Source organism: Urocampus carinirostris, chromosome 6 (genome assembly GCF_059441175.1).
Source record: "Urocampus carinirostris isolate Australia breed hairy pipefish chromosome 6, RoL_Ucar_1.0, whole genome shotgun sequence".
Classification (NCBI taxonomy): domain Eukaryota; kingdom Metazoa; phylum Chordata; class Actinopteri; order Syngnathiformes; family Syngnathidae; genus Urocampus; species Urocampus carinirostris.
This window is the reverse complement of record NC_142354.1, coordinates 4,829,842-4,846,130: the sequence shown is the minus strand read 5'-3', so window position 1 is coordinate 4,846,130 and position 16,289 is coordinate 4,829,842. Positions and strand designations below refer to the sequence as shown.

Sequence of the window (16,289 nt, the reverse complement as noted above, 5' to 3'; positions counted from 1 at the left end):
CCTGAAAAACAAATTCGATTTTAATGTACTCTAGGTTTTCTGACCAAGGCATTGAACGTGGATTGTGGGATGGATAAAGACACACGTGCAATGCGAGTTTTGCCTCACATGAAACTTCGTATGCCTATTTATATCGATCAATTGTTTTCTCACCTTTTTTGAGCCGTGGCACAATTTTATCATAACAAAAAAATCTCTAGGCGCACTGTCCGTTGATAGTAATAAAATCTTATCCCTGGCATCGTCTTCGTGTTTTTTAAAGGATAAATCATAATGTTTCCTAAATTAACAGTATATTTTTGTGATCACCGTGGGTCTTACAAGTGTTTCATTTTGGCTAACAATTTTACTGTATTTTGGGATTCGACTTTCTTTTCAACCTGTTTTCTAACTAAAATATCATACATAATACTTATAGTGAGTAAAAAATATCTGCCAGTGCAACAAAACATGATTTTTGGGGGTAAAATAAGACGGTAATTAAAATCAGCAGAATTATGTGCAAGATTTTGGCTTTATTTGATTTGTTTGCTTATTTGTTACTAGATGTGTGGATATTTGACTGGGAGGTTCGGGTTCGCGCCCCGGCCGAGTCATTCCTAAGACTTAAAAAGTGGTCGGCGGCGCCCTCTCTTGGCTGCGGCTGCATCGGGTCAGATGCAATCGACATTTCGTTCTGTGTACATTGTTACACAGAATGACAATACAAGGAAATTATTATTATTATTATTATTATTTAGTGTATATACAAAGTGAAAAATAGTTATCAGCTGCCACCTTGTTATAGAGATTAATGTTACAGTCACTCGACCGATGGAAGAAAGCGAAGATACTGATTGATCATGGTATGCTTACAGAGGGTTATGAAACAGTCAGACTCTGGGAAGCGAATAGGCGATATTGTTTTTATTTAGGTTGGTGGGTTGTTTGGTTAGATCCCTTAACCCTCGGATTGTAGGAGCACCGTTTCCTGTGATGTGACTAAATGACCAAATTGATTGCTCAACCCTCCAGCCCATCTCCTCTCATTTTGCATTAGCTTGGCCAAACTTACAGATCACATTAGTGGCTAGTGTCCCAAACAAAACGTGGGCCAGGTTGTTGCACAGTGTATGCATTCCGACCTGATGTACTCCATTATCTGAGCCAAGCACCAGGCTGTACTTGCCCAAGACACACCAGAGGAAGTGCTACATATATGACCCTAGTGGTTAAGGGAAATACCGACCAACCCACCACTGTATATGCAAAATTTATACTGCACTTTAAATGAGCTGTATGAAATTCGGAACTGTTTTACTCTGCCCCCCTCTTCTGGCTTGTATTATCATTGCAGCCTTAGTCTGCGTGTTCTTGCTGTGTGTGCACATACGTGCATTTATTTAACACGCTCGTATAATTTTTTCCTATCTTTCTTTGGGTTAGGGTTAGTTTTTACACTCTACTGGAATTAGTTCTTTTCTTTCACCATTTTAATGTCACACGATTAGAAATTGAAAAAAAAACTCTGGCGCATGCATGATGTGAGTTTCCAGCAATCTTCCAAATTACGCAAAGGACACCTCAAATGACGCACCCCAATTTTAAACGTCAGATACAGTACATACAGTACGTCAATTCATTAAGTCTCCTGTACAGCAAGATGCCGCGTCTGTACGTGGGTGGCTTGAGCCACCTCGTCACCCAAAAGGATCTGAAAGATCGCTTCGGAAAATTTGGAATCGTGGAAGATGTGGAGCTCCGGACACGGCGAGATGATGAAGGTAAGAAGTGATCATTACAATTACTACCCCCTCCCTCCATTCAATAAAAAAAGAAATCAATCAAAGCCATATTATTACAGTTTTATGGGGGCATTACTTAATTTGTATAGGTTAGATAAAAGCTTGTAAGAATAATATTTGGACAACTCAAATCTATTATTCATTCATCATCCAGTAGCTTATCCTAACGATGGTTAAGGAGTCTTATTCTAATGAGAGTCAAGGCGGCGCTACAACCCATCCCAGCTGACTTTGGGCATAGGATCTTCCTGGACTGGATACCATTTTTACATTTCTCACCTGAGGCAAAATTAGACCCACCAACGGACCTGCCATGAATGTTTTTTAAAACCCAGTGCCTTTGCCTGACATCCATCCCCATACCATTAAGGACTTTGGGAATTTTGATGTTTTCTTTTGGCAGTCCTCTTTGTAAATCTCACCGGAACAGCACCAAGCAAAAGTTCAAGCATCACCACCTCGTCAAATGCAGATTCGTGACTCATCATTGAAGATAACCTTCATCCAGTCATTAACAGTCCATGATTGCCTCTACTTAGCCCATTGTAGTCCTGTTCTTTCCTGTTTAAGCATCAATGATGGTTTCCTTTTAGCTTTCCTATATAGCAGGGGTGGCGAACACGTTGCTCTAGAGCGGCATGCGTCTCTTGGCCAATAATAATGCAGCTCTTTGCCTCATCATATTTTCCATATACTGTGGCTCTTTGCCTTGTTACATTTTTATTATTTTTTTTGTATTTGGGGTGGACACTTTCCTTGAAATCAACACAAGAACAATACTTGTTGTATTGTTAGGAGAGGAGTGTGATAACATGTTTTTCTTTGTGTGTTTGTGTGTGTCAGTGCGTGGTGTGGGTCTTTGACTCTCACAGTTAAAAATTTCGGCTCTTTGTGTCAAACTTGTTCGCCACCCCTGCTATATACAAATACCATTCCCATTTCCTTTTTCCTTTTTGCACAGTTCGGTCACATACATTGACTCCAACTTCTTCCCGTTTCCTCTTCATTTGTGTTGTTGTGCATTTTCTGTTTTTAAGACATATGGCCTGTAGTTGTTTGTCCTGACGCCTTAATTTCTTCCCTGGCCTACCAGTACGCTTGACTTGAACAACTTTCCCATGCTGTTTGTACTTGGTCCAAATTTTTAGTACAGCTGAACAGCCCACATGTTTGCCTACCATATGAGTAGTTACCTTCTTCAGGAAGTGTGACGATACTGTCTTTGGTCTCAAGAGAGATCTCACTTTTTGATGCCATGATTCTTGTCAATCCACTTAGTCCAGGAGCGCTCCAAGGTGTGATAATGGCACCGTTTCTAACTGCTGACTTAAGAGCAGACACAATTTAAGCCATGCGCCCAATTAAGTAACTGAAATTGACTGGATGTGTCCTTCTTTTCTTCTCAAAATGCACTGATTCCACATTTTTTTCCTCAGAATTGAGTGATTCCATATTTATCTCCCTGCACTTGCACTATAAAAGTAACATTTGCTGACCATTGCAATGTTTTTTTTCTTAATTTAGTGTTTCTGAATGCCAATATGTTACACTTTGGAATGACCATACGATTGTTTCATGTTTCTATCTGAGTATTTTTCTACAGAATAAAATGTCTGAATGAGGGCTCTCCAAAACTGCTAATTTTATACTTCTTGCTAGGGGTTGTATAATATTGGCCTGATGAACTGAAACCTTTGTGAGTGATATATGTGCAAAAATGGGATGCGTAATACTTGTTCATGGCACTGTATATAAATACATTTTGATATGATTTGATGTAAACTCCACCCTGAGCTGCTGGTGGTTGGAATGAAATGCCGAACTACTGAACTTTTGGGCAGACATGCTCATCAGGTGTCAACCTTTCTACCATAGCATATTTTTAATGTATTGTTTTTTTTGGTTAATTTTATTTTAATTATACGTGTGTTCCTTGCTAGGTGTTCCCTACAAAACGTTTGCTTATATCAACCTCAACATTTCTAATCTAGACCTAAAAAAATGTAAGTACATTTAAATCAAATTATTACTTGCTTTTGAAAATTTTTAACATAGTATTTCTTTTGATTCTCAGGCATGACAGTTCTAAACAATTCTGCATGGAAAGGGGGTACGCTGCAGATCCAACCTGCCAAGGAGAGTTTCCTGCATAAGTAAGTGCATTTGTTTCACGTTTCAGGCTCAGGGTGGACTTACACTAGGGACATTTACTCCTGGCTATACAAAAGCCAGACATTTCCCCCTCCCTTGTCCCCCCTTCAGCCTGCACTCACTATACCAAACCGTGCCAGAAATAAGTTGCTTTCAAAATCTACGTCTTCATAATGATTCGCACAAGAAGTTATTATATGCAAGCAGTTATTTTGTCATCCCAGCTGCACTATGGAGAGTAAACTCAATAACATAAGGGCAAAAAAAAAAATCCAGTTCCGTTTACTCCCTATTTGCATTGCATGTTTGTGTGTGTATATACTATATCCATCCTTCCATTATCTGCACCGCGTATCCTCAGTAGGGTCGCGAGGGGTACTGGAGCCTATCCCAGTCATCTTTGAGCAGTGGGCAGGGCCTGAACTGGTTGTCAGTCAGTCACAGGGCACACAGAGACAGACAACTCACTCGCTCATTCACACCTAGGGGCAAATTTTGACCGACCAATTAACCTGAAATGCATGTTTTTGGAATGTGGGAGGAAACCGGAATGCTTGAAGGAAATCCACGCAAGCATGGGAAGAACATGCCAACTCCACACAGGAAGACTGGTAGCTAGATTGGATCCCATGTCCTCAGAACTGTGCCGCAGACGTGCTAATCACTCGGCCGCTGTGCCGTCCTATATCATATATATATATATATATATATATAATTAAAACTTTAATGCTTCATTTTACCGCCATATGTGAAAGTTGAGTGTTTTTATATAAAGCACAATAAAACACTGCTTAAGATGATTTGACTGAAATAAAAAGTATCTTACTTACTCACACGCACGCATGCAGTCATTAATCAGCTAAAAATCATACACTAACAACAGCTAGCTACCAGAGACTAAGGTTACATTTCCACCCTTAAAAACGCAAATAACAAACAAATGATGTAGTGAAGACAAATCAATGAACTAATTTGTTGCTAATGCTTTTAATAATTGATTTTATCATTCGTTTGTTGCAGCCCTAATATTTGAATACACACACATATTCTTATATATATATATATATATATATATATATATATACTGGACTGTCTCAGAAAATTAGAATATTGTGATAAAGTTCTTTATTTTCTGTAATGCAATTAAAAAAACAAAAATGTCATACATTCTGGATTCATTACACATCAACTGAACTATTTCAAGCCTTTTATTATTTTAATATTGCTGAATTTGGCTTACAGCTTAAGAAAACTCAAAAATCCTATCTCAAAATATTAGAATATCATGAAAAAGTATACAAGTAGGCTATTCAACTAATCACCTGAATCATCTAATTAACTCGAAACACCTTGCGAGGGTTTCCTGAGCCTTAAAAACACTCAGCTTGGTTCAGTAAACTAAATCACAAGTATGGGGAAGACTGCTGATCTGTCTGCTGTCCAGAGGACCATCATTGATACCCTCCATCAGGAGGGTAAGACACAAAAAGAAATTTCTCAAAGAGCAGGCTGTTCACAGAGTGCAGTTTCAAAGCATATCCACAAAAAGTCTGTTGGAAGGGAAAAATGTGGCCGGAAACGCTGCACAACCAAGAGAGATGACCGCAGCCTTAACAAAATTGTGAAGAAGAGCCTCTTCCAGAATTTGGGGGAGCTTCAAAGACAGTGGGCTGAAGCTGGAGTCCAGGTATCAAAAGCCACAGTTCACAGACGTGTCCGGGAAATGGGCTACAATAGCCGTATTCCCATGGTCAAGCCACTTCTGAACTCAAGACAACGGAAGAAGCGTCTGACTTGGGCTATGGAGAAGAAGCACTGGACAGTTGCATTTCATTTGGAAGTCAAGGCACCAGAGTCTGGAGAAAGGCTGGAGAGGAGCAAAATCCAAGTTGCTTGAAATCCAGTGTGAAGTTCCCACAGTCAGCAATGGTTTGGGGAGCCATGTCAGCTGCTGGTGTTGGTCCACTGTGTTTCATCAAGTCCAGAGTAAATGCAACTGTGTACCAAGAGATTTTAGAGCACTACATGCTTCCATCTGCTGAAAAGCTCTATGAAGATGAGGATTTCATTTTCCAGTATGATCTGGCACCTGCCCACAGTGCCAAAACCACCAGTAACTGGTGCACTGACCATGGCATCACTGTCCTTGATTGGCCTGCTAATTCCCCTAACCTGAACCCCATCGAGAATTTGTGGGGTATAGTTAAGAAGAAGATGAAAGACACCAGACCTACAAATGCAAATGAGCTGAAGGCCGCTATCGAAGCATCCTGGGCATCAATAACACCTCAGCAATGCCACAGGCCGATTGCCTCCATGCCACGCCGGATTGATGTAGTAATCCGTGCAAAAGGATTCCCAACCAAGTATTGAGTGCATCAATGGACATTTTCAAATGTTTGATTTAGTTTTGCTGTTATAAAATTATTTTTTTACTTGGTCTGAGGAAGTATTCCAATATTTTGAGATAGGATTTTTGAGTTTTTTTCAGCTGTAAGCCAAAATCAGCAATATTCAAATAATAAAAGGCTTGAAATAGTTCAGTTGATGTGTAATGAATCCAGAATGTATGACATTTTTGTTTTTTTAATTGCATTACAGAAAATAAAGAACTTTATCACAATATTCTAATTTTCTGAGACAGTCAAATTCCGTAAATTCCGGACTATAGAGCGCACCTGATAATAAGCCGCAGCCACCACATTTCAAGAGGAAAACCGATTTTGTACTTACACAAGCCGCACCTGTATATAAGCAGCATGCGCCCACATTAAAAAAATGTAACACAAAATTAACCCAGACCCGACTTTAAGTCTCACGATTGTAACTGAATATCCTTCATTAGAGTACACAGTCCAAAAATCACAGCGGGCTAAATGAACGTAAAATGATACCTGTACTTAAGGTTTGATGCAGACCGTCAGAGTCCGGTTCCCGTTGAAAGTAATCCAAAGAAAAAAGTGTATAATTCCAAAGGTAAGGGTGGGAAAGATATACTGGACTGTCTCAGAAAATTAGAATATTGTGATAAAGTTCTTTATTTTCTGTAATGCAATTAAAAAAACAAAAAAGTCATACATTCTGGATTCATTACACATCAACTGAACTATTTCAAGCCTTTTATTATTTTAATATTGCTGAATTTGGCTTACAGCTTAAGAAAACTCAAAAATCCTATCTCAAAATATTAGAATATCATGAAAAAGTATACAAGTAGGCTATTCAACTAATCACCTGAATCATCTAATTAACTCGAAACACCTTGCGAGGGTTTCCTGAGCCTTAAAAACATTCAGCTTGGTTCAGTAAACTAAATCACAAGTATGGGGAAGACTGCTGATCTGACTGCTGTTCAGAGGACCATCATTGATACCCTCCATCAGGAGGGTAAGACACAAAAAGAAATTTCTCAAAGAGCAGGCTGTTCACAGAGTGCAGTTTCAAAGCATATCCACAAAAAGTCTGTTGGAAGGGAAAAATGTGGCCGGAAACGCTGCACAACCAAGAGAGATTGACCGCAGCCTTAACAAAATTGTGAAGAAGAGCCGCTTACAGAATTTGAGGGAGCTTCAAAGACAGTGGGCTGAAGCTGGAGTCCAGGTATCAAAAGCCACAGTTCACAGACGTGTCCGGGGAATGGGCTACAATAGCCGTATTCCCATGGTCAAGCCACTTCTGAACTCAAGACAACGGAAGAAGCGTCTGACTTGGGCTATGGAGAAGAAGCACTGGACAGTTGCAGAGTGGTCCAAAGTCCTCTTTTCAGACGAAAGCAAGTTTTGCATTTCATTTGAAAGTCAAGGCGCCAGAGTCTGGAGAAAGGCTGGAGAAGAGCAAAATCCAAGTTGCTTGAAATCCAGTGTGAAGTTCCCACAGTCAGCAATGGTTTGGGGAGCCATGTCAGCTGCTGGTGTTGGTCCACTGTGTTTCATCAAGTCCAGAGTAAATGCAACTGTGTACCAAGAGATTTTAGAGCACTACATGCTTCCATCTGCTGAAAAGCTCTATGGAGATGAGGATTTCATTTTCCAGCATGATCTGACACCTGCCCACAGTGCCAAAACCACCAGTAACTGGTGCACTGACCATGGCATCACTGTCCTTGATTGGCCTGCTAATTCCCCTGACCTGAACCCCATCGAGAATTTGTGGGGTATAGTTAAGAAGAAGATGAAAGACATCAGACCTACAAATGCAAATGAGCTGAAGGCCGCTATCGAAGCATCCTGGGCATCAATAACACCTCAGCAATGCCACAGGCTGATTGCCTCCATGCCACGCCGGATTGATGCAGTAATTCGTGCAAAAGGATTCCCAGCCAAGTACTGAGTGCATCAATGGACATTTTCAAATGTTTGATTTAGTTTTGCTGTTATAAAATTATTTTTTTTACTTGGTCTGAGGAAGTATTCTAATATTTTGAGATAGGATTTTTGAGTTTTTTTCAGCTGTAAGCCAAAATCAGCAATATTTAAATAATAAAAGGCTTGAAATAGTTCAGTTGATGTGTAATGAATCCAGAATGTATGACATTTTTGTTTTTTTAATTGCATTACAGAAAATAAAGAACTTTATCACAATATTCTAATTTTCTGAGACAGTCCAGTATATCTACTATTGTCCGCCGTGTCCACAAACACTCACCTTTACCGGTCCTCACTTCCCGTCAGCCCGCGTTTGTTACGCCCCTTCTTTTTAATTCGCCCGTCCAAAACATATCAGAATAAGTGTCCAAAATAAATACAAATAAATACCTTACAAAAATATACAGTTGCGAATACAAAGTCCATGGTTACACATATTTACAAAGAAAGACGGTACACCGAGAGAGTTTTCAAAGCTTTAATAATAATAATATAACTTCCATCCGGGCAGTTAATGGTAGCAACACGCTAGCAACACGCTCGCAACACAGTAAACAGGTCTGTTAAAAAATCATACCGTACTTGTAAAAATCACGGTAAACCGTCCTCATCTTCCTCCTTAGAAATGAAGCCATCAAAGTCGTCTTCCTCAGTGTCGAAAAGAAACAGTGTCATATAGACGTCGTCCCACGCTCCCGCAGCCTCACTCGCGCTGTCACTGTCGCTGGTGTGCCCTCCTCTCCGTCACGGCTTTTCAGAACCCGTTGGTGATGGTGGATTTTTTTTATGCTGCCCCACGCTGTCAGAATCCACTGGCAGACTTGCGAAAAAGTTGCCTTTCGCATGCGGCCAGTTTTAGTGAAAGATTTCTCGCCGCTAGTCAAGCCAAGAAGTTGCAGTCTTCCTCGGCGCATATATTCCACCGGTCTAAATCTTACTTTTTGTACTCGATCGCCGCTGGGGGCCGTTAGAAAAATTACATAAATTGGCCGCATCACTGAATAAACTGCAGGGTTGAAAGTTTGGGGAAAAAGTAGCGGCTTATAGTTCGGAATTTACAGTGTGTGTGTATATATACTGTATATATATATATATATATATATATATATATATATCGTGGATGCTCCAGTGTCTGAGGGCATGCATGGAATATCATACCGTGTACTGGTATACTTTTCCCAAGCATGCCTAACATGGTCGTAGTGTGAGCGCAACCTTAGATTCTGATTGTTTTTACAGTGTTCATGTTGCCGTTTTAGGCTGGCTCAGGAGAGGCAAATGGAACAGCAGCTGCTCCATCAGACTGCAGAAGACAAAGACCAAAATACGTGCAAGCTACGGGAATCTTTTAGCCAGGCTGGTGTGGACAACTTCACTATGAAGGCAGCTGTGCCAGGCACAGAAATACCAGGACGCAAGGTTTGTTAACCTATTGATGATGTATAAATTGACAAAGGACTTGACAATTTTTTTCATCATTGGTGGGAGCATAACATTGTGTGAATTATGGAGGTTAGTTTTGTAATTCGATTTAAAGTTTTTATTGTCGTATGCACAGTAAATAACAAAGTTTCCCTGCATAATGAAATTCTTACTTTGCTGTCCACACCGTTGATGGCGTAAAAAAAAAGAAACTAAGAAACTATACAGTTCATGTATACATAAAATAATATTACGAATATTACAAATATAAAATTACAGCATTAATTCAAGAGGAGTTAACGCAATAAGATAAAAATAAAGATAAAACCTAGTTAAAAAGTGACTCTAGTGCAAGAATATTCCAAGTATGGTCCAGTTTAAAGTATCTGTAGTGTGCTGAACAAGTCTGTATTGTATTGTTCGATCAGCCGCCGTTAAAGAGTCCGATGGCAGAGAGGTAAAAATAGTTCTTTATACAGGTTGTCCTGAATTTCACTCTCCTGTGTCTCTGTCCTGAGAGCAAACAGTCTATGTTGTGGGTGGGTAGAGTCCCTAATGATGGAAGCAGTCCTCCTGTGGACTGTGGTGGTATATGCTCTGCAGGGAGGGCAGTGGAGTCCTGGTGATCATCTGAGCGTTCTCAACCACTCTCTGCAGGCGTTTTCTGTCCATGGCTGTGATGCTGCCGTACCAAGTAGTGGTGCAGCTGGTTAGGAGGCTCTCCACGATGCAGCTATTGAAGTTGCTGAGGATTTTGCTTTAAATTCCAGACTTCCTCAGCCTCCTAAGGAAGTACAGTTGCTGTTGAGCTTTCCTGACCAGCTGTGTGCGGTTGAGGGTCATCATGAGGTCCCCGGATAAATAGTGGCTGATAATGGTTCTTCCTCATGTCCACTATCGTCTCCTTTGTGTTGTCCGTATTGAGGGTGTGGTTGTTGCATTGCACCATGTTACCAGACTCACCACCTCCCTCCTGTAGGCCGCTTTGTCCCCCGCAGTGATGCAACCTATTACTGCTGTGTTGTCGGCGAACTTCAGGATGATGTTTTCCTTGTCGGTGCTGACGCTGTTGTGCGCAAAGAGGGTGGAGAGGATTGGGCTGAGGATACATCCCTGCGGAGTTCCTATGTTAGTGGTGATGCTGGCTGATATCCTCTTTCTAATTCTGACAGACTGGGGTTTGCCAGTTAGAAAGTCCAGGAGCCAGTCGCAGAGGGTGTGGTGCGAACAGATTTTGGCTAGTTTGTGGGTGAGTTTATCGCGGTTCACAGTGTTGAGGGTGGAGCTGTAATCTACAACCAGCATCCTGATGTAGTAGTCTTTGTTTTCCAGGTGGGAAAGGGAATGAACAGCTGTAATGGCATCGGAGGTGGATTTGTTGGTGTTATAGGCATACTTCAGGGAATCCAGGTTGTCTGGGATGCTGCTCTGGATGTGGGGTAGAACTACATCTTCAAAGCACTTCATTATAATTGGAGTGAGTGCTACCGGTCTGTCGTTGTTCAGGCCGGTGGGTGGGGTCTTCTTAGAGAGGGGGACAATGGTTATGGTCTTGAAACAGGAGGTAACTGACTGAGGGAAAGGTTAAAAATGGAGGTAAAAACATTTGCCAGCTCATTGGCACATGCTCTGGGAGCACTACCAGAGAGGTTTTATTGCCCTCTTACCCCGTGAAAACACCCCCTGCACCCCAAAAGTATTTACCTTATCTAAACTTTGTTTTAATTTCATTCTTGCAGTTTTTAATAATGTAAATTCACAAAGTTAAACAAAATCACAATGTTAAAATCAGAGCTCTGGTGCTCTTAATTTATATTTCTTATAAGATAACCCTACAAGAGAGCTTCACTAATATATTTAAGTTTGATTTTGTCTTTATTTTAATGGAAACCTAAACTGTAAGACTTAATAATATAAATTATATATTGTTCTATATTGTGAAAGGAATAAAGGGTTTGCTTGTGTCTTTTTAAATACATTCCACAATGATCTAGAAATTTAACTTGCAAAAAATTCTATATTCCAGTAAATTATAGCAGTAATTATAAGGGAAGAAAATCTGTTCTTAACGGGTTGTTGGGTTGTGTTTGAGAGCCATTATGTTTATTGTCTTACTATGCGATTGCCTCTTTTACCTATTCAGGACTGGGTGGTCAGTAAATTTGGTCGTGTGCTGCCAGTCATGCAGCTGCGCTGTCAGAAAGGCACCAAAGCTCGTACTGTCAAGTACGACCCATCCAAATACTGCCACAATATTCGCCGCCTAGGGCAGCCCGAATCAGCCGCTGACTCTTTTACTCCCGTGGCTCATCTCACTTGGCAATTAGACGCTGGTGAGGATGACATCAGCAAAAAGAGGCGAGGAGAGTTTCCACCATATCGGCCACCGAAATCCAAGAGAAATCGACCAATTGCAGTCAAACTCAACAAAGACATGAACAATGCTAGGTAACACAACTGTGAATGACCTCCCAATGATGAGCTGCTCGATTATATATTTGTTTTATTGACCATTTCTTCTTTTTCAGACATGCGCAGAGTATTGTCACTGCCGAGTCAGAATATCATTGCTTGTCGAACGGAATCCGCCTGGCAAGAAACGAGCTTCCGGAAAGGACAAATGATGAGACATGGAAGGACTTGGTGCTCAATTCATCAGGGCAGGAAGTTGAGGAGGACAACCTGGAAGTGGTGGGACAAGATTATTTGGTCAAGCCTGTAGGATCCTGGCGAAAGTATGGGGGTAAAACAAGAATTTTTTTCCTTCCTTCACGAAGCTAAAGTTGTACTACTTAGATATCACAGCTTTAACATAAGTGATTTAACATGATTATTTTGACATTTTGAGATTTGTTGGAACCATTATTGAATGAATTGACAACAAATGGAGATTTTGTATTTCAGGTTTTCAATTATTTTTGTTATGCTTTCTTGGAAGGTAAACATGTGCATGTTACATTATTATTTGAAATTATAAAAAAATATATATAAATCATCTTTGAAGAAATAAATACTTTTCGAAAAAAATATAAACCAACATAATCATGCAGCAATAGAAATCGCATACCTATCAACTTGCAAGTGAAGAATGAACCAAGAAATATGCTGAAATAGCTGTGTTATTTATTTGGTAAATCAAATAAACTTGTTTAGTCTGTCTTGCTTTGAGTAAATGGGTGCCACGTTGTGTATTTATGTTTTATTCTTGTTTGAAAAGGGAAATTGCAATCATTTATAAGTTAAGTCAATTGGCTGAAGTTTACAGATGTGAAATCGATGCATACAAAATTCTCTACAAGTAAAAAGGTCGGTCTTACATTAACCCCTTAACGTTCCTGTCCAATTCCCCTAAAATCCCTATCCAAGACATAACCAAAGTAAATTGAATCCTGTTTTTGAACTGTTTGAGGTTTGTTTTCGCCTCTTAAGAAAGGTTAGACTCTGAGGTTTTGTCCCAAATTCAAATAATCCCTGCAAGTGCAACTAAAATTGAGTAATCTGTGGTAGAACACACAGAAATATAAGGTTTTTATTCTCGCCTGATTTTTTTTTCGCTATCACATGCCTACAAATGAGAGTAGGATAGGAAACTTAGAATGAAGTACACAACGAAAATCTTATATATTTATGTTTGAAATTTTATTGGCTAACCAATGTGTCAATCCTAATTTGGATCGACCTACTGGAGGCGATATCCGTTTAATCAAAAAGGACCGTGAAAAATGGCCATTTTCACGGACATTCAAAGAATTCCTTGACGGCCCGGGGACATAATGGTGATTTCAAATCATAGTTATAGCTTGTGTGTATCTTGTTTCCGACTGATCGTGATATTTTTGTGATAGGTATATTTTGAAATGGTCATCATATCTCGAATCCCAAGAGTTAAACCTTTCAAATTATATGTGGCATGATGGTGAATGGTGACATCTTACAGACACGTATCGTTTATCAATGAAATGATCTGAAATGATCTGCATTTATATAGCGCTTTTCAAGTCAATGACTTCCCAAAGCGCTTTACATTGTGCTTCACATTTCCCAATAGCGGCCGTGATCTGTGCAGCCATGTAAGGCGCTAACCTGCTTATTGGGGGTATTGGGGTTTCAGTGTCTTACCCAAGGACACTTCGGCATGTAACACGGACAAGCCGGGATTCGAACTGGGATCCCTTAATCCTAAAACGATCGCTCTACCTCCTGAGCTACTGCCGCCCCGATCAAAGGTCCAGCCAACTGATGGTGAGCCGTTAAGGGGTTAAAGGCAAATATGTTTAAATGAGATCAACTCAAGGTATTATGAGCTTGAAGGTATATCAAAATCAATTTAAATTAATTCAGCACTTTTCACAAAAAAACATGCGATTCAAATTACTGTATATAAACATTAAGTGTGCAATAAAAAATACACCCCGTTTCTCCTCACTTAACATCCCAGACTATCATATACAACCACACACTCAGTTCTGGACAAAACCTCAGTGTTGTCTTTCAAAAGAGACCAAAATAGGCCCATATTCTCCAAATGGTTAAAAAACAGCATTCAGTTTACTTTGGGTACGGCTTGGATTGGAATTTTAGGCAAATTTTACAGGAACATTAAGAGGTTAACAATGCTCATCCACACTTAGAGAGATGGCAGTAGACTGCCGCAGGAAATACTTTAAAGCCCTGCTGCTATTAACTAGCAAGCTACACCTTACCAATGCAGTTAAAAGTGACGCAACTTTTCTGGCAATTCCAGACACACCACTGCAATACCAAGATATGTACCATTCTGATTCTGCCGATACGGATGAACTCTTCACTTCAAAGGAGAACCCACTTCCACTTCCAAAGATCATCTCAGGAGATGGGGCAGGAGCAGTGAAAAAGAAAAGAGAAGAACAGGAGGAAGAGGATTTTGATGTAAAGGAAATCCACACCAAGAAACTTTCTTATCCTATAAAGGAGGATACCTTGGAAAAAACAATCAGAACAACAAAGGGGAAAAAAGGAGGAAACAAAAAAAGTCTTCTTTGTATGAAGGAAGAAGCAAGTGTTGTGAAGGAAATATCCAATTCCGAGACTCCATCGCTTCCTCCTTCGAAAAACATCTTCGAAGAAAAGATGGGAAAATCGAAGAGGAAAACAGGAGAGCAAGGAGAGAGGAGAAAAGTGGGAGCACTTTCCAACGAGGACGAGATGATTGATAAGCAAGAGGAGGACTCAATTGACGCAAAGGAAATCCCCACTTTTAGTAACCCCCCGCTTCCTTCTTGTCGAAGCATTTCAAATAACAAACCAGGCAAAGTGAAGAGGAAAATCAAAGGAGAAATAAAGATGAAGAGGACCAATGCCGTTTCTGAAAATGAGCAGGATGAAAAAGAAGAAGAGGGGGATTCTGCTGATTCGAATTATAAGGGCATGTTCTCCAACGTCACCCACCTAGAAATTTCCCTTGACGATCTCAGGAAGGAGGAATCCCAACAAACCTTGGTGAACAAAGCGCCACTAGTTGCCAAAGTCTCCCCGAGATGCGTCCCCAAGAAAGGAACCTTACCAGAGGACATTCTGGCCTCTCTCCTGGGGAGTTACAGCTGCAAAGATAAAAACAAATCTAAAACGGAGAAGGGGAGCGCCCTCTCAGCCTTTCGGGGCACAGCAACGCTACCAGACTTTTGGGGCCCGGCAACTCTCGGCGAGGAGGTGGTCACGAAAACTGATGCACCTGAGAAGGAGGAGACGGCCGAGTCGCATGTGTCTTCGTCTTTGACCTCTGAGGAAGAGGAGACGACAGCAATAGTGGTGCGTCCCAGGCTGAGTGCTATAGAGCAAAAAAGACAGCAGAGGAAGGACAACAGGCGGAGACTTTTTGCCATCCAACAGAGGCTGAAGGAGGCTGATGAGCACAAGAAGTTCATCCAGGGGGCACTGGCTAATGTGGTTAGTATAACTTGACATCATCATCCCAAAACTTTACACTTTCGTTTAATTCTTTTTCTTGTTATAGTCTCATTTTACTTTTGTGAAACTCAAATTTTTAATATGTGTTTATTTTCATTCTATTTTTATTATGTATTGACTTTCTTGTAAAACTAAAAAAATATTTTATATTTGAATTGGCATGTGATTTGTGTTATCTCTCTTAGTGGTCAGCAACCACCGTGCCACAGACCAGTACAAGGCTGTGGGTCTTTCGGTTCCAGGCGGCAAAGAGAGGAATAAAATTTACCTTAGCTCTAGCTTATAGCACAGTTCTCTTTTTCAGCTAAAAGAACCCTCAAAAATTTGGTTGCGCTTTAAACTGAGGTTTACGGCAGTATATCAATGTAATTGACCAATGACTGATCAGGTGCCAAATATCGCTGACGTCATTTGGTCAGCATAGTTTGCGAAGGGAATCCAACAACAGTGAACGCGTCGAGTCCTATCCTCTATTTATTGAAGTCGACGACAAGGGAAAAATTGTGATTTTGAAATGATTTGATCCTATCATCACATTACTTTTACTTTTGTTGAAACATTATGGGAAAGAGTTCAGCAAAAACAACGTTTTACAGCGTGGTACGGTGAGTACAAATAATGT

General features: G+C 40.4%; 1 protein-coding gene across 5 annotated transcripts in view; it reads left to right on the top strand.

The window, feature by feature from the left end:
• The window catches only part of nol8 (nucleolar protein 8), a 36,518-nt gene that overhangs the window by 271 nt on the left and 19,958 nt on the right, over positions 1-16,289 (top strand). For 3 of the 5 annotated variants that reach the window (XM_088337544.1, XM_088337543.1, XM_088337545.1), the window contains exons 2-8: positions 1,639-1,763; positions 3,725-3,787; positions 3,859-3,937; positions 9,559-9,718; positions 11,865-12,169; positions 12,250-12,464; positions 14,466-15,646. In XM_088337544.1, coding sequence (XP_088193670.1) covers positions 1,643-1,763; positions 3,725-3,787; positions 3,859-3,937; positions 9,559-9,718; positions 11,865-12,169; positions 12,250-12,464; positions 14,466-15,646 — 2,124 coding nt within the window. In that variant the 5' untranslated portion in view covers positions 1,639-1,642. Of the gene's footprint in view, positions 1-1,638; positions 1,764-3,724; positions 3,788-3,858; positions 3,938-9,558; positions 9,719-11,864; positions 12,170-12,249; positions 12,465-14,465; positions 15,647-16,289 lie in introns of those variants that run through there. The other 2 variants (XM_088337542.1, XM_088337541.1) reach the window with 1 other exon arrangement.